The sequence below is a fragment of the Porites lutea genome, chromosome 10 (genome assembly GCF_958299795.1).
Source record: "Porites lutea chromosome 10, jaPorLute2.1, whole genome shotgun sequence".
NCBI lineage: Eukaryota > Metazoa > Cnidaria > Anthozoa > Scleractinia > Poritidae > Porites > Porites lutea.
Genome location: NC_133210.1, coordinates 4,191,515 through 4,214,425, shown reverse-complemented (window position 1 = coordinate 4,214,425; position 22,911 = coordinate 4,191,515). Strand labels below are relative to the sequence as shown.

Sequence of the window (22,911 nt, the reverse complement as noted above, 5' to 3'; positions counted from 1 at the left end):
GACTAAAGAATTTGAAAAAGTATTTGGGCAAAGTGTGTTTTATTTTATCTCTTATGTAAATGTGATATCCGTCAATGTCGTTTTAAGAGAACATTTTGCAACGAAACCCACAGATAAACTACAGTCGACTCGACTCCCGATAACTCGAACCTTCTAGAGAAATCGAAAAAGGTGTTCGAGTTATCGGGAGTTCAAAGCAAATAACTGGAATTAAGAAAATGGGATGGGGAATAAATGAAAGTACCATGCACACTTCAAAACTTGATAAATGCACAGTTCTGGACGCTGTATTTAAACTGGACTGACAAAAAAGTGAAGACAAAGAATACATGGTTAAATTAATTTCAGTGTTTCGGACTGCAGTGCACTTTTATCGACTTGTCAGGCGCTTAAAGCATGGTTCGAGTTATCGAAGGGAAACAAAAATTACTTCGAGTTTGCGGGAGGTTCGAGATACGGAGGGTAAAATTATTATAGTCAATGTGTGAAGGAAATCCAGGGAAAATCGATTTTGGTTCGAGTTAGCGCGAGGTTCGAGTTATGTGTAGTCGACTTTAGCCAACAAGATACCCTGTTCACAGACCCTTTATTTTCTCTTTGTAGGTAGTCGAGCGCGCGGGAGAAAGCGTGAGGGGGTGGGGTGTGGGGAAAAACATCTGTGGACAGGCTCCCAACAAGACTGAGGCATCAGTCCGAGACTCTCCAGGCCTATTCGGGAGGACATTTCAGTGGAAATGTTAGCAGTTATTCCGGCTCTATGTACACCTGGCAGATTTTACGTGGAGATCTATGCAGAAATAGTAGTAACGATTCCGACCGGTAATTTGGCGGGTATTCCTTGGCAAATAGGGCAGCAATCCCAACAAGGCACACAGCGGGATATGGCTGACATGGCTGAGAGCGCGGTTTAAGAATGGGGCCTTTTTAGAGAGTTCTTAGCATTCGTAAATTACACCTCTCCCCCATAAAGAGTAATCCGGTAGAGAAATTACTGGGAACACAACAATTTTGGCATCTTAAAATGGATCCATAAAATGCAGTCTTTTGTAACTCAGTGGTACCAAGCGCTTTGAGAGGTGGCAACGCGACCCCGTCAAGTTTGAATTTGTGGGGCCTGGGCAGCTGACGGGACTTCACGCTCGCGACTGTTTTCAAAGACCATAAAAGCACACCCCGACCTTGTCCCCAGGGTCTGGGGATATTGGAAAACGAGAAGACCCTGGGGACGAGGTTAAGCACACCCCTGGGACTTTCCACTCGTGGAGAAAAATGACTGTAAAAGCAGCGAGAGGAATGGATGTGAGTCAAGACCCTCGCCGCCATGAACACTCTCACAGTCGTATCCTACCAGCTAGCAGGCTAGAATTTGTGCGGGTCAAACAACGTCCATATGACTCTGTTTAACCTTCTTGGTAACGCGTGTTAATTTTTCCTGTTCTTTTCCGTTTTGCGAGCATACCCACGCTGACCACCGTAAATGACAGTATCAATTATATTTTGATTTAACTAACACCACTTAGAATCTTAAAAACGTAATATAAATACCTACGGGTCTGCATTGTATATGGAAACTATTTATACTGCCAAATTGACCTTGCAGTTAGATAAATTACTTGAAAAAATTGTGCCTATATATAAAATATTCAACTTAGGACTGGTCTCCTATGGTGTTAAATAATAGTAGGAACTGGTGTTTATAACAAAGATCGGGTTAAATTACCGAATGAATTAAAAGATAAAAATTACAGTAATGTTAAAAATGTGTTTAAGTTCGACTTTCAAATTTACCATCTACTCTTGTACCCAGGACTTACAAGGCCGAAGGAAAGGGAGATCTCACTTTTGACAGAGTGAGATCTGGGTAATTCACCCTCCACGGAGAAAGGTTTACCCGCCTTCAACCATTTTCTTATCACTGGGTTCTTAATCAGTACTTCGACGTGAGGGAAGTTGGTGGTAAAACTCGCACTTTCTGAGAAAAGGCCTGATTTAGTATGAGTCAAAGCGGTCTTTGATAAAAGGCTTAACTTGTACCTTTTATCACTTCCTAGCCTTGTATAATCAATCCTAACCTTCCAACAACTTCGCACTGAAGTTAAGCACCTAAAAAAAACACCTATACCTACATCTTTGTCAATTCGTGCTCAATGAGGAGGAGATTTTTCTCAGAGCAAATTCTAGTAAATTCCTATCCACATATGTACTGCGACATCAAGACGCCTCAATCTCGAGGCTAAGGGAAACAAACTATACGTTGATCGAGATCAGTCTTGAGAAGCGAGCTCCGGGTTGTCAGCCCAAAACGCTCACCAGTAGGTGATAGCCTTTACAAATAACAGTAACACGTAAATGGTTCATTCTTGCAGGCGTCTTATTCCTCAAACAAAGATTGGCGATGCCGTAAATGAAACTCTCGGTCTTTGAAATTCATGAAGCTCAAAAATAATCAGCTGAGGAAAACAAAACAGAAAATATGCCAATTAGAAAACTGTAGTTCTGTTCTCCTGTATAGCCTGCATAGCAAGCGTTTCCGCGCAAGTTGGGCGAGAAACTTGGGACCAGAGCAAAAGATAGAAATTTTGCTCTCGCTACAACTTTTGCAAAGGCGATCTCCCGTAATAACAACAAAGGTATGTGCTTAATAAATCCATAAACAGACCGGTTGTTTTCCAAACTTCTCAAGATATTTTAGGGGGAATGTCGATAATTTTATGGCTGAGATCAGAGGTTTAAAACACCTACCTCATTTTCGCCTTTCCGAAGCCATGGCGCTGGTACATAGAGTGTCTTCTGAGGGCCCCTTTTCCAATATCTTCCCAGGTTATGCCCATTGATAAAGCACACACCTTTGGTCCAGCCCTTCATGCGCAGAAAAGTGTCTTTAGGGTCATCATCTATTATGAACGTGGTGCGATATAAAGTTGGGCCTCTCTCTGGTTTATTTGACAATGCACTCCAGCGGCCTTGTTTCTTTATTCTGTTGAACAGGCACCAAAAATTGAGACTTTTACTTCATGATTACAATCACGAGGTTGGGTCAATCACCAGGCGCGCGGTGTGCCCGCTTGGTGGTGGACAAAACACTTTCCCAGTCCATGGACCACCTCATGGACTACCCATATCAGTGGACTATCCTAAAATCGACAAGCCGCGCGCCACCACCGTTGTTAGAATTAAGGAAGATATAAGCCCTACTTCCTCATACGTCAAGATTATCAAATCCATAATTATCCTCTCCTCTTAAAGGCTTAATCAAAAGAAACGATGAGCTAATACCAGGGAGCTTTAGTATCGACGACGGCGAAGGCAGGGGAATGTCACTTTAAAAATGAGTTCGAGTTTTATCAGACTTTGTCGCGTTCCAGTTCGTTGAAAATGTCAATTGTAGGCGAATTTCCCCGGAGTTGATTTCTTGGGGACCGCATTCAAGTTTAGATAGAGAAAAAAATGCGTAGTGATGGCAAAGAATGTACAAAAAATCATGATGCACGTGAAAAACGGTTTGTTTTGCTTACTAAACCCCTTGCTTTGTTTGACGTTCTCGTAGCCGCAGCAGTCGTCATTAGTGAGTTTACGCAACAGGACGGCAGGGGGACGGCAGCGGGACGGCAAAACGCTTGTGTGTGACAAACGTGACATTGCTATTACTTGCGAGTTTTGTCGTGAACTTCACTTAACATTTTTGTTTTCTGGTCTTTAAAAAAAGATCCGTTTAAAGGAAAGGGAACTTTGGCGAAAGGTTATTTCAAACAAAATTATTGGCACACACGGTTCATGCCGTCTTCGTTCCGCTCTCGTTATGTTGCGTAAGTTCACCATTGCTAAAGCTCCCTAATCTCAACTAGTGGAGACGGGCTCAGCTAATCACAACAGTGAAGAATTGAACCCAGGCCGACTGCGTTGAAATCAAGCGCCTGCACACCACACCCACTTAACCAAGCTGACTTCTTTGGATAAGTCGTGTGACGCACAATTCAAAAGATAGGGTCGATCGATGTTAAGTTGAAATTACTCTGCAAGATAATGGACTCATAACCCAATACTTTGAATACACCGGTTACCTCGATAACATATCTTCCTTGAAATCCAGTGAAAAAATCCTCCATAAGTGATTCGTATCACTTTGGCCATCTACCTCCACTTTGCCATTTATTCCTTATTGCAAAAAAAAAATAAAATAAATAAATAAATGTAAGTTGAATATGATGAAGGAATAAGATGGATAGCCTGAGGAAACAGCCCACACGTCTCGACGCCACCACTGGCTCACTGACGTCCGAGGAACGACTGATCTGTGTACATCTCCCACGCGGCACGACCAATAAGAAGTACTACCCAGATATGGGGAGTGTGACACGTCATCGTTTCTTAGACCTCATTTCGCCAACAAACCAATGCTGGAGTCGCGAAATATCGGCTGTTTTCTGAGCTAACTAATAAAGGATAATATCATCCCTAATATACTACTTACATCCAGAGATATTGGAATTTAACTATATTTAGTCACACACTGGAAACCAGATTTGTCAAAACTCAACAGGAAATGAAAGTTTGTTCAGATTATTGGGAAGTTTCAGAAATCGGGATTCTACTGTTCTGACAATAATGCTGGGTTCACCTTTTCGTAGTTTCATTAAATTCCACCCAATATTTGTGCGACCCATATTTTCAACTAGAATCTCCAGCTTGCAAGGAGTATTTACCACCGACGCCAGCTTCTCGTCCACTTGGACCTTAACAATCATCTCTTCCTCCAAACTTGCATCATACGTATGAATGGAAAGAGAGTCTAACAACACCTAGATAAGAGAGGCATTAAGAAGTAAGTAACCGATAACGTTGATACGAAAAGTAAAAGTATCCTTATCATTGTTACGTAGGTAGCTCGAAAAAGTCATCATCTCACTAACAACTTTGAGGTTGACAGTTCACTTAGTTTACCCACCCCCCGCCCTCTTCCCCTTCTCCTATTTAAAGCTGCATGGGAAGGAAAGAAGTCGAAACACGGATTTGAGGTCACACATGAGAATGAAATCGGGACCTCTCCCACAGATGGCCAATTACTAACCAACTGTGTCAATCCTTGCTCCAGGATTTGATTGCCAGCAGTAAAACGAAAAGTCCTGCAGACTACACGTGGCCACCTAAAATGCCAGGACAAGTTGGTTGCCCACGAGAGGACCTCAGACTACAGTGGCACTCTACGCCACAACTGGTTCCCTGACTTCCGAGGAACGACTGCAAAAATTCCACACTGATAACGTGAAACTACCCAGATCTGGGTAAATCTTCCACGCGGCACGACCAATAAGAAGTGCTACCCAGATCTGGGTAGTGACACGTCATCGTTTCTCAGACGTCATTTCTCACTAACAAACCAGAAGACGAGGTGAGCTCGTTTTCCCCCCTCTCTCCATCAGTGCTCCGTTTTATGGGCATTTCAAGCTACCTAAAGCTACACGGAAAGGAAATAAGTCTACACAAGGATCTAAGGTCACACTCTATTAGGAACAGGTCTGATCTATGTGTTTGAGGAGAATTCATTGCATACAAATTCTGAGTTGAAATACAGTGCCTTATTGTCAGTAAAAGCGCCTCTTGTGCACTGAGATGCGAGCAAACATCGGATACAGCAAACATCGGATATAAGACATAATGCCGTAATAAAGTAACATAACTTATTGTCCTATAAGCGGTTATGCGACGTCATATTGTCTAATTTCAACCAGTAAGAGAACAAACTATGTGTCAATCGGTCGCTCACGGGATGTTGAAAGCAACGGAGATATTGAAGTACCAACCCCAACTCAAATGGTAGGCGAGGTCAAGAGGTGCAAGTATAATTAAATTTTCACTTTTATTTCACTTTCTGTACAGCGAAGTGTAGTGTAACAGTGTATCGGTGGACGCCAATTTCTAACCATAGATAAAAATCATCTGCTAAACCATTGCCAGCAATTCTCCTTTTCGCAGTGTACAACAGGTACATTATTTTTGTAAAAGGGCAAACCAGTGAGCAGCACTTGCGAACGTCTTGAGTTGTAAAATTGTTTTATTGTCTCCTACTCGTTTGGTGTGACTAGCGCACACTTCATCAGGGAGAAGAGACTAAGAGAGACTAAGAGTACCTGTATATATACCTAAAAACGAACTGAATTTTACATTGAACACAAAACACCTACGGATTTGCGTATGGGAACTGCAAACCTCGTGGTTATACGACTAGGAAACAGGCGGAGTAATATTTTGAAAGGTGTGACACATTTGCAATGTTTTGGGGCACACAGTTTAAGCTAAATCGGTTTAACACTAATATATGTCCTGTCGAAGATAAGAAGTCCCTACCTGTGCTCTGTCCAAGACGTTTTCCATGACAATTTCCTTTGGAAACTTCTGTAAGATTGTCTGGTAAAGGATAAAGCCGTACCCTTGTCCACCATCATTGTTAATCGGTAGTCGTTCCATGGGCATTACCTTATCACTTTTAATAGGCGTCTGAGAGCGATATAAGGATGACATGTTAATCGCGATCTTTGCACTTGGTTAGCTCTCAGCCTAGTCCCTAGGCGTTCTCTCTTGACCCGTTGTCCGCGCGAAGTCTGGGAAAGAGCGGGCGAGAGAACGGCGAGTATCTCTCGGTGACGTCACAGCTCACGGTACAGTCCAGGATTGACCGCGCCGAGAACGCCTAGGGACTAGGCTGGTTAGCTCTCTCAAGGGGCTTAAGTTAAATGAAATTTTTCTCCTCAAGAAAGTATGGCAAAGAAAGGTTCGTCTGATATCGACGCATTTGGGGGTTGTTTTTTTTTCGATCTGCTTTTCGGGATCTGCTTATCAGATGTTAGTAAAATCCAACTAGTGGTCTATTATCAATGCTGCGTTCTGATTGGTTGAGCTACTACTGAGCTATATATTATAGCCTCCTGGTAGCGAAAAGCGCGGGCTTTTTGGCGCCAAAAAAGGATTAACGTCTTGCTTTAACTAGCTAAAATTTCTTTATTCTCGATATTTTTGACCAACTAGTTGGATTTTACTAAAACAATTATTCCTCTCGCCCTCATGGCCTCTGAGTCAATAGACCATTCGGCCCTATTGACTCAGAGCCCATTCGGGCGCGAGGAATAATTGTTAAAAACATCCTTCACGTGTTTGATATAAACCTTACAGACCTATTACAGTAGCTCGGAAAGACTGCAATTTACGTACGTGAAGTCGAAGGAGTTCACTGAGTGGCATGCGTTCCTTTACTTCAACTTTTCCTGAAAAAGATCACAAAAGATCAGTTCAGTGAAACCTCATACAAAAGCAGTACATTGAGAAGCGACCACTTTTAACAACGTAGTCGTTTGAGCGTTCCAAGTATCCACTGTCTGGTTTACAACAGCCACAATCTGCCCATCACTTGTTTTGTCACTTGTTTTGTCACCTTACACAAGACACAGGGAACCCAAACAGAAGTTGTATAGCATTATTTTTCGCAGAGTGAAGTGTCTGAAGGCAATAATACACTTCTTCGGATGGGATTCAAGTCAAATGGTGAATAATCATTTTAGCACGTTAATAGACAGAAACCATGTAACGCAAGGCAAGGGGACTACAAAGAAAAAAGCTACAGACAATTCACATGGAATGTACCGCTGTTTTTACCCCACGGAATTCTGGTATTCCACATCGAATTGATATTTGACTTCGGCGGTCTTCAGCGTACTCAATCACAATCATTTTAACGCTTCGGGAGCAACATAAAGGAGGAAAAAACATTTTTCAACGGGGTTAACACACACCAGCTTTAAAACGAATAGGCCCGCTACCTTATACCAATTAACTACAATATTTCTGTACACTTCAGGTAAACAATTCACAACAATTCACATAAATATATACCGAACAATTGGACAGAGCTTTCTGTGCGCCTCGATTGGCTAGCCGAGTGGTCTTAAACAAAATATCTCTGGACTTCTTAGCGCAAGAGTCAATTCTGAATGGCCAGGATAAGATATCGGTCTGACCTGGACTGTTAACTGGTTTGGTATGTACTGAGGCAATTATTAGCGTTAGACTCGAAATACTGTCTCTGTGTTAGGACTCTTACCATAAGCCTTTTTAGAAGAGTTTTTAGGAACAGCTGGAACGTGATCAGGAACTGTCAAGGGAAAAATGTTATTGTATCAATGCGTATAATTGAGACACGAGGTGGGGTGTTTTGTCAGGATTTTCAACCATCAAAGCGTCGGTGGACAATTTTACCACCTACGACGAGAATAAACAGTTGTGGTGAAGTCTAAAGAGCACCTGGGATGAAGATTATTGCTCAGAGACAATATTCTTGACCATTAGGAGATGTGTTTTTGTAAATAAAAGTGAGCCAGGCTAATAAGGTAAAATGTGCTCTTTCCACTCACTTTGTAGCCTGGTTAGTTTATTACAGGGCTACTTAGCCGGTCAAATAACAGTCAGACGCTGGGAGCTATCTTATTCTTACTGTCTGTAAGACAAGGGTCATCAGGTGTACCCAGTTAACCTTACTTCGCCTGGCTATGATGTTATGTCCATGTTCACCGACTAAAAACATTCCTTTGTACGAAAAATAGAGGTCTCACGAATAAAACGTAACCAACGAATTTATTGAAGGAGGCCTGCGTGTACTTGATGGAAGTGGTCTTCATAAAAATACGTAATTTGAAATTATACGTAAGGGAATCATGTTCTCTGTAGTCTGTTAGCAATCACCTTTTTTTCTTCGAAATGCCGTCGAGTTATTTGCCCAAGTGACAACTTTTGCAAATGCTAGTCGTTATGAAAGAAAAGGAATTGGGCCTCATCACCACCTTTTCCTATGAGTTTATGGGAAACAATGGATCATTTCGAGAGAGAAACAGACTGCAAGTTCCAAAATATGGCACAGAATCCTATATATCAGTTTTTCTTTCTTGTGAACCATTAGAAAAGTTAACTTTCTGCAAAAACCAACAATTGGAGAAACTGACTGATACTTTTTTGAACGTCGGCTATCAATTGTTAAATGGTAGAAACCGCAATTAACAGAGACATAAAGGTTACTGGATACTTACAGGAATGGTTTGGATCATACTGCCTTAGGACGTTTCTCAGGGCTTTATACTTTGGTGTAATATCTCCAGCTTCAGACAAAGGCGCGTCATAATCTGAAATTATTAGTTCAATATACAGATGTGATCATCATAAAAATGGCAACGACAGTTAATGCTGCCCGGTTAGCTCAGTTGGGAGAGCACCGGTTTACCGAGCGGAAAGTCATGGATTCAAACCTCTGCCGGACCAACAACCAGGGTGAGATCATGCTGACTGTGATTTGAAACCTTGTCTCAGTTTAGACGATCTCGTCATTGGGCGGTGACGTTAAGCCGTTGGCCTTGTCTTCTTCATCATTCTTTCATCAGTCAAATCGAAGGGGAGTTAACTGTCCTAAAAGAGTAGGGGAAGTTCCCCGGTGGTGTGGTCTACCTGTCACGCATCACACATCATTCATATCATGGGCTATAAGTGGGCTACAGTAAGTTCATAAATGGACCGATAATGGCTGCCAGTGGCGCTCTTGGATGCCGAAGTCCGAGCTTACTGTTAACACAGGGTTGTCATTAAGAGCCGGGGGCCGGGGATTTTCTCCGGCTACTAAGAGAGTGGTCCCCGGCTACTTTTATTGGAAAATAGAAGAAAAATAGAACCAAAAGAAATCCTTAGCCGTTTGATTCCCCGCCTACTTGTTGTGTTTACCCGGCAACTTGAAATCTTAGTGACAACCCTGTAACATGTAAAAATACCGTAAAATTCCGAAAATAAGCCCCCTCTAATCCACAACATTACATAACATTACATTACGAAATATTCAAATGAACGACCTCCTTAGCATTTTGGGGGAATACAGGCTATTCAAAGTCCAAAGATCGAATAGGTATTACTTATCAAAATCTACAGAGGTCAGAAATCTAGAAGACAAAATAGTCGGACATTTCGGGGTTATCTCGACTATCTCGACTTTACCAGTGTTAATGTTACTACAGAAGAAAAACCAATTGTTAATTATATTGTTTTGTATTGTATAGTACCATAAGAAGTGGTCGTTGGTTGGAGAGCGTTGGCTCCATTCATGAACCCAAAGTTTGTCCCCCCTAAAAAACAACAAGAGACGCCATGTTAGAAAAACAATTTCTCAACCTTTCGATAATACATTGTAACCTAATACAAAGGCCCCATGTTTCTAACACTTTCCCTTCAGTCCCTAACAAACTGAATTTATTCACGTTTAATTTATCTGCAGTTCACAGCCACTCCCTCAAAAAACAGGATCCACCACCTGCTAAAAAATCATCCGCAAGCGCCAGGCACCGCATCCACTGCTCTCCTTCCTATTTAGCCTCCCACGCAGACATTTGTTGGCTCGTCACGCAATCCTCCACAACGCGTAAGCGTAACCCCTAAAACCGTCAGCGAGCGAGGCAACCTCCTATTATTCCTTGCGTGCTTCTCCTCTGTCTCCCCAGCCTCTACGGACTTCATAGCCTAGCACAAAGACGTCCTTAGGGAGGCGAGAGGAGAAAGCTAAAAATACTCTGGTTTCACACTGAACGAGATTCTAAATTTCCCTTTGACATTTGCCCTAAATTTGGCAAGTGTCATTCGTTTCAGAGTACAATTTTAAGATTAAATGGAAATTTTGTACGAACTTTTCTAGCGTTGGAAAGACATTTCTTTGCGATGTGGTTGAAGGCAAAAATAAGACAGTCATCGAAACCTGACCGGATACAGAAAAGTTGTTGTCTAAAATTTACTGCTTATTATGTATGCAGTAATTACAGAATTTGATAAGAGCAGCAGCAACAAATGACGGATTCAATTTTCAAATAATCAGTTTATTTAAGTACATATGGGCGTTTGCTTGACTATAAAATCTTTTAACACAAACCGTGAAACATGTAGAGATTAACAGAAGCTCCAAACTTGAGTATCTCCTCCATGTTGGAGGCCACATTTTCAGTTTTTCGGGTGTGGTGCTCCTCACCCCAATGATCAAACCAACCATCCCAGAACTCGGCAACCATTGCTGGTTTACCTGGCTTCCAAACAACGGAATAACAGAGAGAAGTGTTATTATCTTAATGATCAATCTAACTGCTTATCCTACTGGACGTCTCATCTTTGACCGCAGATCGGAAATATTCTCTGTTTCGTGTTAGCCTTCAAACTTCTGTTATTGACTTGTCAAAAGCGTCACGTACGTACGTCCCTTTTCAATAGGAAGCTTAAGCAACGACGACGGCGACGGCAACGAGAACGGCAACAAAGCAATAGGTTTACAATAGGGACCTTAAGCAAAGACGTTTTTGAGCGACGCACGTCAACCGGAAGTGAGGCCTTCTCCCTTTTTATATGCCTTGACGCTAACAAACTTGTATTGCTGAGTTTCTTTTCTCTTTTAAAGACGATTTACCCGAGAGTTTCAACCAAACCGCTCCCCAATGATGCAAAAAGTCCACTTCCGGTTGACGTCCGTCGTTCAAAAACGCTGTTGCTTAAGCTCCCTATTAGCAAAACAACAACTTTGCACGTGTATCACGCTTTTTTGTACATTTCTTACCCGTCGTTGCACGACTACAACGTGAAAGTGCCTAATTTCACGTTTTGTCGAGGACGGGAACACAAGGTAACAACTTTATTTTTCTTTTCCTGAACTTTAATACAGTCCTTTAGAGTTCAACTCCAAAATAAAATGGTCAGCATTTGTCGAATTAGACGAGATGGAATAAGCGCGATCAAGTTTGAGGCAGCGAGAAGTCACTTTTTTAGTGACGTTTTCGTAGCCGTCATGGTCGTTGTTGCCTAAGCTCCCTAATGGTCTTCTTTTCTTTTCTCTCTTTTCCTATCTTTTTTCCCACCAAGGTGAATAACATGACCTAAGTTGAGAAAGACTAGAGTGGTTTTCGTTTGAGTGTCGTAAAACCAAAACCAAAGTAATTACTCTGGCCAATCACATAGGACACAGACAATACATTGAACCAATCAAAACTCGAAGTAATTACATGTGGCTGACGCAAAGCGCGGGAAAATGCACGCGAGCGCGTCACAATTGACTTTGGTTTTACTTCTGATTGGATGAAAAGGTGGCGCGAATCTTTTAAGCCAATCGTATCGTGTAGAAAGTGCAAAACCAATTACTTTTCGACACTCAAATGAAAACCGCTCTATCAGGATCTGCAGCTTCTCAAAAAAATTGCCATTGATCGCTGTGTATTTAGTGATTTCTTAAAAGCCTGGAGATTTTCGATCTGGACATAAGCAAACAACAGACGCAGGAAGGTATTCCACTTCCCACGCACGAGAGAAGAAACCTCTTTACATCCACATTTGTCCTTACATTATGACCTACAAAAACGCAAGCAAACAGATCAACTTTTCGACTGAAAATAGCAGGCGTGTAAGAGCGACGCAACTGTCTGTTTTATAAGCCATGTCTTACGAAAACAGCACAGTCACTGTCTTTAGTTAGTAGATTCCATGTTTATGAAGCCCAGTGTGTTTTTGTTTATTCTAAAGTAGGTGGTGGCCACCTCGAAAGCAGATGCTACTTTGGCCCCCACACACATTCAGTAAAAAAGTAGTATTAGCTCTGCTATATTTTATTTAATTAGCTGTTGAAAAGAATCTGTTATTGTTTTAATTTATATCTGTGATCTTTCAATGTAAATGGTGTGAAATAAAATGAACTTAAACTTGACCAATTTGCCAGCAAAATTTTTCGCGGTCAAAAACATAAGATTGAAATGATGCGCAGTTCCCTTTAAAAGGAACAATAGTCAAGGCTTACACCGTATGATTAAAAAAACGAATTAGTTTTTTCCAAAATTCCAACTCCAATACCTGAATCTCTGCAACTAAGTTATTCAGCTTGAACTCTGCACCATTTCCAAAGTTGACTGTTTTCAGCACTGAAATCGAGATGAAAAAAGCTTCTTGTATCACTTACATGTAAGCTTACTTAAAAAAAAAATTACGAGAAAGAAATAATGTCAGTATAGATGACCTACCATTAGGTAAAGACAAAAACCGTTTATGTAATCCACCAGAATTGTCCGATGTAAACAGAAGTTCCGTTATGCCCTCATCGATCATAAGCTGTTTTAACAACGAGAAACAGAAATTGTGAGATATGATAGAGCGGTTTTCACTTGACTGTCGAAAGTAATTGAGGGATTGGTTTGGTTTTGGTTTTACTACGCCCTTTGGTTGGCTAGTGTATTTACTTTGGTTTTGGTTTTACGACAGTCAAGTGAAAACCTTTCTAGTAAGTTTTGAGCCTGTCATTACACAGGCTTACAATTAACACAGACTTTGCCAAATTACAAAGTGGCCGTTTCAGGTACACCGTAATTTTTAAGGAGTTATTATAACTCCAAAAATGCGGTAAAAGTTTTAGGTACAGGATAACCCCTTTTTGGGGGTTTAACTCCTAATTTAACGCCGAATTTGGGGTCATTTTTACTCCAAAAAAAGAGTTCTTTTTACTCCCAGTCTGGAGTTAAAATAACTCCGAAATGGAGTTATTTTTACTCATTACATGGGTGGTTTTTACTTTTTTTGGAGTTAATTTAACTCTGAAAGTGAAGTAAAAATTTTAGGTACAGGATAACTCCTTTTTGGCATTATTTTAACTCCTCAATATCTGGGGTCGCTTTTGCTCCTTGAAAAGAGTTCTTTAAACTCATTTTTGGAGTTAAAATAACTCCCAAAAAAATAACTCCACTGTAAGGAGTTAAATTAGCCTCACTAGAGGAGTTATTATAACTCCTTGAAAATTACTGTGTATAGATATATATTAAGCACTAACAAATAAGTACAAATAGCTCAGAGACAACAAAATGATGTATGACTTTGTAAAAAATAATATATGAGCCCACAAAAAAGCGTAGTTAACTATCCAGAACATTGAGTCCCGTCCCCCTGGGTGGTCTAAGTGTTTAAGCATAAGACTCTGCCTGCATCATAGCTTCATTTCAGGGGGAGAGCGTTTCCTAAGAAAGGTCCTCAAAGTTTTAGATATTCCATCTTTAAACGAAGTTCGGAAATTTGTATAGGTAATAGCATGATTTGTAGTGATATTTGGCATAAGTACCATGAGTGATATTTCGAAATTGTTATACGAAATTTCACGAGCCGTTAGGCGAGTGAAATTTGCGACAATTTTGAAATATCCCGAGTGGTATTTATGCCAAATATCACGTGCACATCATGCTATTATTTGTTTATACTACTACCCACACAAGGTTTGTAATTTTCACATGTAGGTATTTCAAATTAAGCTGAAATACCACTGATCTAAGCCAATCAAATTGCAGAAATTTCTCATGTAGTAGTATAACGAGGTTAATTTAACCCACGGAAACATGTTGAATAATGGAGAGCAAAGCGGGCAGCCTCTTTTTAGTCAGTTGAGTCAGGGCTTGGCAGGACTGATGATCTACTGAAGAGAGTGAACAGACTGATAGAAGAACAGGAGAGAGGTGGGAAGTCAGTTGCCTCTCTGCTTGCCATATATATTTTTTTTCGTTCCCTCATGCGACTTTCCTGAGCGAATAAAGCTGAATAACACAAATACAAACACTTTCTCTTCAAAGACCCCTGTTGTTTGTCCCTTTGGTGCCAGTCATTTAACTGTAACCAACCTCCCTATAAGACAGACACCTTTCTCTGTAACAGTTAGAGATGGTTCCAACTGTGTGCATCTACCCACCTACTCGCTCTACCCTGGGCAAGCCAACATTTCATACATTTTATTACAAAACGAGGTGAGCCATGTACATGAGAAACAGGAAGTTGGCTCAGCTAGAAGGGTGACCTGCCTAGCCAGGTCATTCTTTTATGATGGTAGGGTCACCCTCCTAGCTGGCCCAACACTTCTCCAGCCGGCTTGCCCGGCCAGGACAACTCAGTCAAGGTGTGACAATCAGAGCATATGCAAGCACTGTTTTAGACAGACAGATCAGATGCAGAGAGCTTGCATAAGAGCTGTTTGCTTGGGCAAAAATGACAATATTTTTCTCATATCAACCCTCATTTATTAAAGTTAACTTGGCTGGGATGGTGTTTCTCCTTGTAAATAGGGCATAAATCAAACGTTAAAGCTGCCTTTGGCCCCTTTTAAGTTTTTACTGATGTTGTCAGACCGTCCCTGAGCACACGGACAGCTTTGAGGGCCTGACTTAAGCATGAACTTACCCCAACTCCTTATTAATTACAATACCTGCCCAAACTACCCTTCATGGCCTTATGGACACTTCAAAGAAAATACTAACCGATTTTAGATGATTCAGGTAGTTGACATCATCAGTGTAGTGGCTTCCATACTCGTTCTCAATTTGAAATGCTATTATGGGACCACCTTTAGAGTACTAATAAAGGAGAACAGAGAGTCAGTAAAGTCCATATAGAGCTGTTTTGAGAAAAGTAATCAGAAAAAGTGCACATGACAATTGAGGGCGGTTTTTAAGTGCACTGTTCTTCAAAGAAATTTGAAAGAATGGCATGGGTCATTGGGAGGCCACGGGAAAGGAAAGGAAAGCAACAAAAGTAGGTTTGCCAGCCACAGTCATTAGGAATAGTATATTGATCATATCCCATATTACCTTTTGGAATTTTCATGAACACATTTTTTCCAATAACCCTTTCTCAAAATAGCTGTATTATCAAGTTTGTAAAACACTATCTATAAAGTTTGACATCCCACCCCACAAAACCATCAGAATTATTTTCACCTTAGTGGAGGGGTATTAGCTCTAAAGACAAACCGTTTTACCTCAATATCCAGCACATAAGTGGTTAAGGGCTAATCTCCTTTATATGTCCAATTCTCTATGCATTCCCTTTTAACCCTTTAAACCCTAAGAGTGATCAGCATCAAATTTCTCCTTGTAACAGCAATGCTTTATAAAACAGAGTGGTCATGAGAATTATGGACATGATCACACAAGATGAATTTGCTTGATATTTCATCAACTTCTCCCCACTACTTCTGTAGGAAATGAATAGAGGTAACAAAGAAGAATTCAAATTTTGATCTTAGGGTTTAAAGGTTAAGTAATTGTTTGTAAAAAATTCCAAAAATTCAAAATTATTCAGATCCACCAATGTACATGTAACTTTAAGAGATAAAATGCAATTATCCCAAAATTTTGTAGCAAATTAGAGCGCATTATTTTCTAAAAGTTTCTCGAATAGGATAGAATGGAATGGTAAAATTTATCAGGAGTATATAAATTATAAATAACCTAACTACCCTAAACAAAATGAAAAAACTAACTACAACTAACCTAATACCTGTTCTTTACTCACAAACTTGACACCAAGTTTTGATAAGTTTGGTGATGATGATGATGATAACTTTATCAAGTCTTTGAGCTACTAGCTAGTCAAAAGAACTACTAATTAACTGGAGACAGACTTAAGCTTATGCTGTAAATATAAACAATGTATAGTTCATAAAAAAGTAAAAACCATATAAATTTCTTTGAATAAGCGCCCACACTCTAATAACTGCCCTCCCCTGAATAAGAGCCCACTCCCTCAGTCATAATATCAAACAAGTACCCCTATTGAATAAGCGCTCCCTCCCCCTCCCCCCCCCCCCCTCTCACTTCTTAAATAATAGGGATACAAGAGGAATGCGAGGATCTGCATATCGTTGAAAATGATGATCTCAAGAATGATAAAATAATTTGAAATTTTACAAACATGCATACCCATACATTAGTGGGTAAAGTGTGTAAAGTGTATGGGGATCACGGTACCCTTAATCATAAGTCAAATATCAGTACCTGTAAAGGAACAAGGATTGGCAGAAGCCTATTGAAATACCGTTCAGTAGCCTCAATAAATGGACGGTACATTGATCTTGGTTCCATTTGAGGATCGTGTAACAACCAACTTCAGGGAAAAAAAAATATGTGGAATAAGTATTCGCTAGAAAATCGTCTGCATATACTAATGATCTAAGAGTAAGTTCTTAGTCATCACCAAAGTGGAAATATTAAGGTAGGCTTGAGCAGTTTTTGCGGATTAATCTTTATTCACCTTTGTTCAGCCTAGTGACCTGTCATGGTAATATCACTCAGACAAAACAATCTGTATTGTGACTGGCTATATAAGAACTTACACTGACAGTTGCTCTGTGACAAGTTTTTTTTTTCGCCTTTTGGCAAATTTATTTGCATCAGGTCCATAATTTGCTGCCTTTAAGCCTTTTGTCCTAAAAACAACTGACTTATTGGCAAATTAATATACACTGTGTAATGTGTGTATTAAATAAAACTCTGTTAACCTTCTGTCCCAATAATAACTTGCTTATATTCAGTCATTTTGCAAGTTACTGTCAGGGCACTATATATGTTCCTGAGGGGAGAAACTCCCACATTGATGGGTGTAAATCTCAGATTTGGTATCATTCGGGGTGTTCTGGACAGAATGTTCTTATTTGGACCCAAACAGGTATCACTTATGATTATGCATGAAGAAAGAGAAAGCAGAGGGAGATAAAAAGAGGAAGCTAGGACACTTCTCCCTGCCCCAACACCCCACCCCCCCCCCCCCCTCCTTAGGCATTTGTCTCATCAGGGTACCAACCAATGAGCGACCGTGCTATTTCTATCCTCTTTATTTCATTATATACAGGTATTTTTTATTGTTACCACATATAACTGCATTTAATAATATTGATCACCTTGGTAGTCCACCAAAATCCCACTCTGAACAAATGTATGGTCCTGGTCTAATGATAACATACAAATTCAGCTTCTGGGCTAACTTGACAAAAGCTCTAATCACAAATAAAAAACAACAGTAAGTGAAATACAAAATAAAAAATAAAACACAAGATCTTACAAGAGCTTTTTAGCTGGAAGTGAAAGAAAGTCAGGAAGCTAAGTCAGGACGGCTGATAGCCAATCGGATTGAGAATTTGTGATAGTAATATGATTACAGCCCAAATTGGACTTCACTCAATCCTAACTATTACCAGTAAAGATCATAAGTTAATTATAATTAACAAGAACGCTCTTACAGAGGTATTTAGTCTTGCTTGCTTGAAGATTAGATCGAGAAATGAGGAGGCAATTAATTCTACACGAAACAGGATTTACTCGCTAAAGGTTTTTCACTCCCTACTGTAAAGTACTGGGTACACCGGTTACGACCTCACAACTGACAGCCTTTTATGAATAATTCTCCACTGGATCCTTAAATACGTACTACCGGTATTTAAATATTCACAACACCTAACAACACCTACAACCAGTATGAGCAACTAATTGCCCAGACAGTTTCCATGACACTACACCTACTGCAGGATATTTCCTTTTAATTTGTTTCTGAATTGATTTAGTTCGCGTGTTAGCAGTGACAGGAAATATGTCTGCGGTTGCAGGCTATACACGTGTATAAATACACGAAAATCCAAGGGCCACGATTCCAGAGAAATTATATCATTGTCAGATATCAAAAAAGTGATTTACATGAACATCATTTCAATTGTTGCCATGCCGAAAATAAACCACATAGGTACTCATAACAAGACTCATATAATTTGCATACAATGAAAGTTTACAACACCTGACCAGTTAGTCTTTTGCTAAAATTAAGATTCTTCTTTTTTTTTCAACCACCAAAGTGTTCACTTGTTCCAAAGCAATCAACACTTTCAAGCAACAGAATTTGTGGACAGACCTGTTCCAGAAAAGTTCTAAACCTATCGGTAAGCTTTCTTTGCAAAACATTCATGGCTTTGGTCATGCAATGATTCTTATTCCCAGTTTCTACTTTCTCCGCTACGAATGCTGCTCTCAGCCACAGCCGCTGTTTTGTGTACCAAATACAAAGAAATAACACAGCTTGCAGATTATGAGTCTCGCTGCTTATGCAAGCAAGACTAGAAACAGTCTTTTTTTAAGCATGAAGTCACTTGATTCTTACCCTAAATCAAGGATACCATCAAAATTGAACTGCCCTTTAATTTCTTCATGCAAGTTCCATGCAACATACCTGCAAGGCAATTGAATTGACATTAAACAACCTTAAAAACACCATCAGTACAGCTCAGAGGTTAGCATCTACATTAAACCACTTCAAACATGTTAACTAGCAAGAAATCTATTAATGTACTTCAAAAATGGTTTTGCTGTAGAACTGATTAGTGTGTATGAGCTAACGTATTGTTTCTGGCGAATTGTTGCTATAACAACTTCAACAAAAAGCTTAAGCAATGTCTGTAGGATCAGACTCGGTATTAAAAGGTAGACTATTGGGGACAAGTTAAATTAGTTTTAAAAACTATCTTTCGAACAGTTGTGTTACAGGACTGTCAATAAGGGCCAGTAGCCAGCCAAAACCACCAGCTAGTTAGCCATCCTTAGCTGGCTACTTTCATCTCCTTCTACCATAACTGCTAACAAAAAATAATCAAGCATCATCGAATAAAATTGTAAAGCATCTATTTCCCAGTTTCGAATGACATTGAATGCACATTCTAACAGGTTTAGACCTGTGAAATGTTTGAACTGTGCGATGTCTTGGAACGCCAGGGACTTGCTGACGGCATTGTTGCCAGGCTTGCGTGTATTCTAATGAAACAACATGGCGGTTGGAAACACCTTTTGAAAACCCTTGGAAACGCCATTACCGAGACTATAATTTTCAAATCGTCCCTAGATGCTTTGGCCCTCCAGAACTTGTGCCTTTGGTGTGAGTTCCAGAGCCGCCTACCATTCATTATCAGCCTGCTACTGAAAAAACATTTTGACAGCCCTGTGTTAACACAAAAAACACCTGGAGTGTGTGATTTGCATGTGTGTTGGTTGCTTATCTGTGAGCTGTACGTCACACTAGTCAACAAATTTCAATCCCTGTCACTCAGTTGCCTAAAAAAGGTAGAAGAGAACAACACAATGTTCCCAAGCATCATTACATTTCCTACTCTCCTTGTTCCACCTGACTGGCTCAAATTTAACAGGCATTATTTATTAATTAACAATAAGAATGAGGCTGAGTATCTTATGAGGAATTATGGAGATCAAGGAGGGTGTTATCAGTCGAGGCCGTAGGCCAAGGCGGATAACACCCTCCAAGATCTCCATAATTCTTCATATGATACGAAAGCCAAATTCGAGAATTGTTTTATTATTCATTCAAAATAATTTATAGTTTAAAAACATGGCTAACACATGCTTACCTCCATCGATCCATCAATGTTAAGTTCATCTTCAATAGTGCACGTTTAGGTTTGTCCAGCTCTGCAAATATTCTCTAAATAGCAGATGTCGCCCTTCGAGTTGTCTTCTTGCTGTTCTTGCCATGTTTTTAGCTATTTTTTCACCTAGTTCTTACTTGAAACAAGTGAAATGTCTGCCATTTTTCAATTTCACAACCAAAACAACTCAACCTCGTCCCCAAGTCTTCTTGGTTAATGGTGCCTTAACCTGCGAAAACGCTCCATTTTTGACGTCATTTCCCCGTTAAACACAAAATGCTTCCAAATTTGGTCATCAGTAACTGGTTATGGTGAATTAAACGTGCACTTATAGCCAATCAGAAGCAGGGAAATATTTTGAATGAACAATAAATAATAATAATTTACCAGTCTCCACATTATTTAATAATCTGTAATAATATTATGCAACTTAGGCTTGGGACCATATAAACGGAGAGTTTTGAGTCAAACCAACATTGTTTGGTCACTAACACCTAGAAATGTGCAAAGCACACCATTCCCTCCCACCCCTCTTCCATATAAGACTTACAATGAAACTAAACCAATGTAGCAACATCAATGTCAAGTCCAGGGTTCTCAATGAGAGCCAGTACCCAGCGATTGATTGCTGCCTTCTTTGGAATTTGTAGCCGCTTACTTTGCATTCTATTTGCTGCTTTTCCTCGCCCTAGTTTACGGGCCCTTTCTTTGTCACAGCCACCTACTTAAGGTTGGGCAGATACCTAGTTCAAATCCTATTGAGTACCCTTCAACTCACATCAGTTTTACCCAGACACTCACTTAAATTCAATCACATAAGCAGCTTTACTACTTAGTTGGCTATTGAAATGTTAACCTGTTTTCCTTTTTGAAAATGGAAGGGGGGCGGAGTGGTTGGAGGGACTTAGGCATATTTTGCTCCCTGCGGGGACTTAGTAACTGCAACTTTAGGGGCTTAATCTATTTCCATATTCTATTGGAAACATGATTGTCTTTGCTCATAAATATTCACTTTCACTGCTGAGAAACTGATAACAAAGTTCTGCAATTACAAGTCAAGCGAAATGTGTTGAGAATATTGGACTGCCGGTCATTTAGTGTTTTCAACACCTTGACCAGCAGTCAAGCTGAAAAAAGTTTCAAGTGTCACAAAACATGGTCTTGTTTTCTGAGCCCAGCGTAAACCAAACCCTAGACTGACTTTTTTTTATCGACATATGATAGTTTAGATTAGCTGGATTTTTTCAGTTTGTGAAATTTACTGAGAATATAGGACTGCCGGTCATTTAGTGTTTTCAAAACCTTGACCGGCAGTCGAGCTGAAAAAAGTTTTAAGTGTCACAATACATGATTTCATCTTCGGAGCCCAGTGTAAACCAAACACTATGGGTCGATTATTTAAACAAAGTCTAACTTAAGCTGAGGTTTAACAAATCTTTGGACCTCAAGATCTCTTTCTTAGTGGGTTATTTTAAGAAGATAATACTTTTCTTGTCTACTCTGTATGCTTTCATAAAGCTGTTCACAATAAATAGTGTTTAGATAAAACCGTTGGGCAAATAGAAAATGGCTTAGAAGGCAGTTTTGTCAAACACTGGCTAAACTAAATTAAATAACTGGCCCTACATGTATATACTTGAGATCTATAAAGCATTTCAGGATTGCTTGACTTTCCTTAATCGACATGTGATAATTTAGATTAGCCTGGATTTTTCGATTTTGTATAAATTTACCGAGAATATAGGACTGCCGGTCATTTAGTGTTTTGAAAACCTTGACCGGTTACCGGCCATATAGCCACAGCGTAAGATAATCCTAGGCTTTCTAAACTCAATTGTTATTATAGTTTCGGGTGTATATATAAATGCAAAATTTGTATAGTTTCCCGGGCCCAAAACTGAGCTTTACTCACGTTTCAACAGTATTCAGCCCCATCGCTTTGAGTTTCAACAATCTGTCTCTCCAATATTCTGGAACAACTCGGAAATAGTGAATAGCTCCACTTAGTATTCGAACTGGCTTTCCATCGAGTAGAAAGTCTTTCTCGTCCATTGTCATGCTTGGCGTAGTAGCCTTGTTTTTACTCAACTTATTACCAGCCACATGTTTAGATCTTCCAACTGGCTTTCCATCGAGTAGAAAGTCTTTCTCGTCCATTGTCATGCTTGGCCCAGTAGCCTTGTTTTTACTCAACTTATTACCAGCCACATGTTTAGATCTTCCAATATCAGCAAGAGGTTTTAGAGGTTTTGTCCTTTTTAGAACCAAGTAACCGAGAAGACAGATTACAGCAATGGTTAAGAAAATACATTTTTGTTTGCTAATTGGGATTCGCAGAAAAATTGTCCTAACCATTGTTGAAAACATTTACCGAAAGACTCCACGAATGAAGTGGCTATATCTTTCAACCATTAAAACTCTTGAAAAAGGAACGGAGGAATATCCACCGCTGAATACTTGAAAGAACCGGTGCATAACCATGAGAACCTGTTGCCGCCGGCGTCGCAATGTTGAAATGTTCCAGGCGTTAGCCTAAACATTCTTTTAAAGCAAAACTACACGGTCGGGAGGGGGGAGAGGAGCGGCGAAATAACCTCGAGGCTACCATGGAAGGAATTGGAAATACATAAAACAAACACACATGG

General features: G+C 40.0%; 1 protein-coding gene across 1 annotated transcript; it reads right to left on the bottom strand.

Moving 5' to 3' along the window:
- Positions 1–1,478: 1,478 nt before the first annotated feature.
- LOC140950649 (beta-galactosidase-1-like protein 2) lies at positions 1,479–22,771 on the bottom strand. The gene is made up of 17 exons (XM_073399890.1): positions 22,179–22,771; positions 18,994–19,062; positions 17,747–17,842; positions 16,845–16,953; positions 15,327–15,422; positions 13,062–13,149; positions 12,895–12,962; positions 10,943–11,093; positions 10,086–10,148; positions 9,072–9,164; positions 8,093–8,143; positions 7,207–7,259; positions 6,346–6,495; positions 4,619–4,799; positions 4,062–4,155; positions 2,743–2,977; positions 1,479–2,450 (listed from the first exon to the last, which is right to left on the bottom strand). Exons 1-17 carry the CDS (start codon positions 22,631–22,633, stop codon positions 2,379–2,381), a joined length of 2,124 nt encoding a protein of 707 aa, XP_073255991.1. The 5' UTR covers positions 22,634–22,771; the 3' UTR covers positions 1,479–2,378.
- Positions 22,772–22,911: the final 140 nt, after the last annotated feature.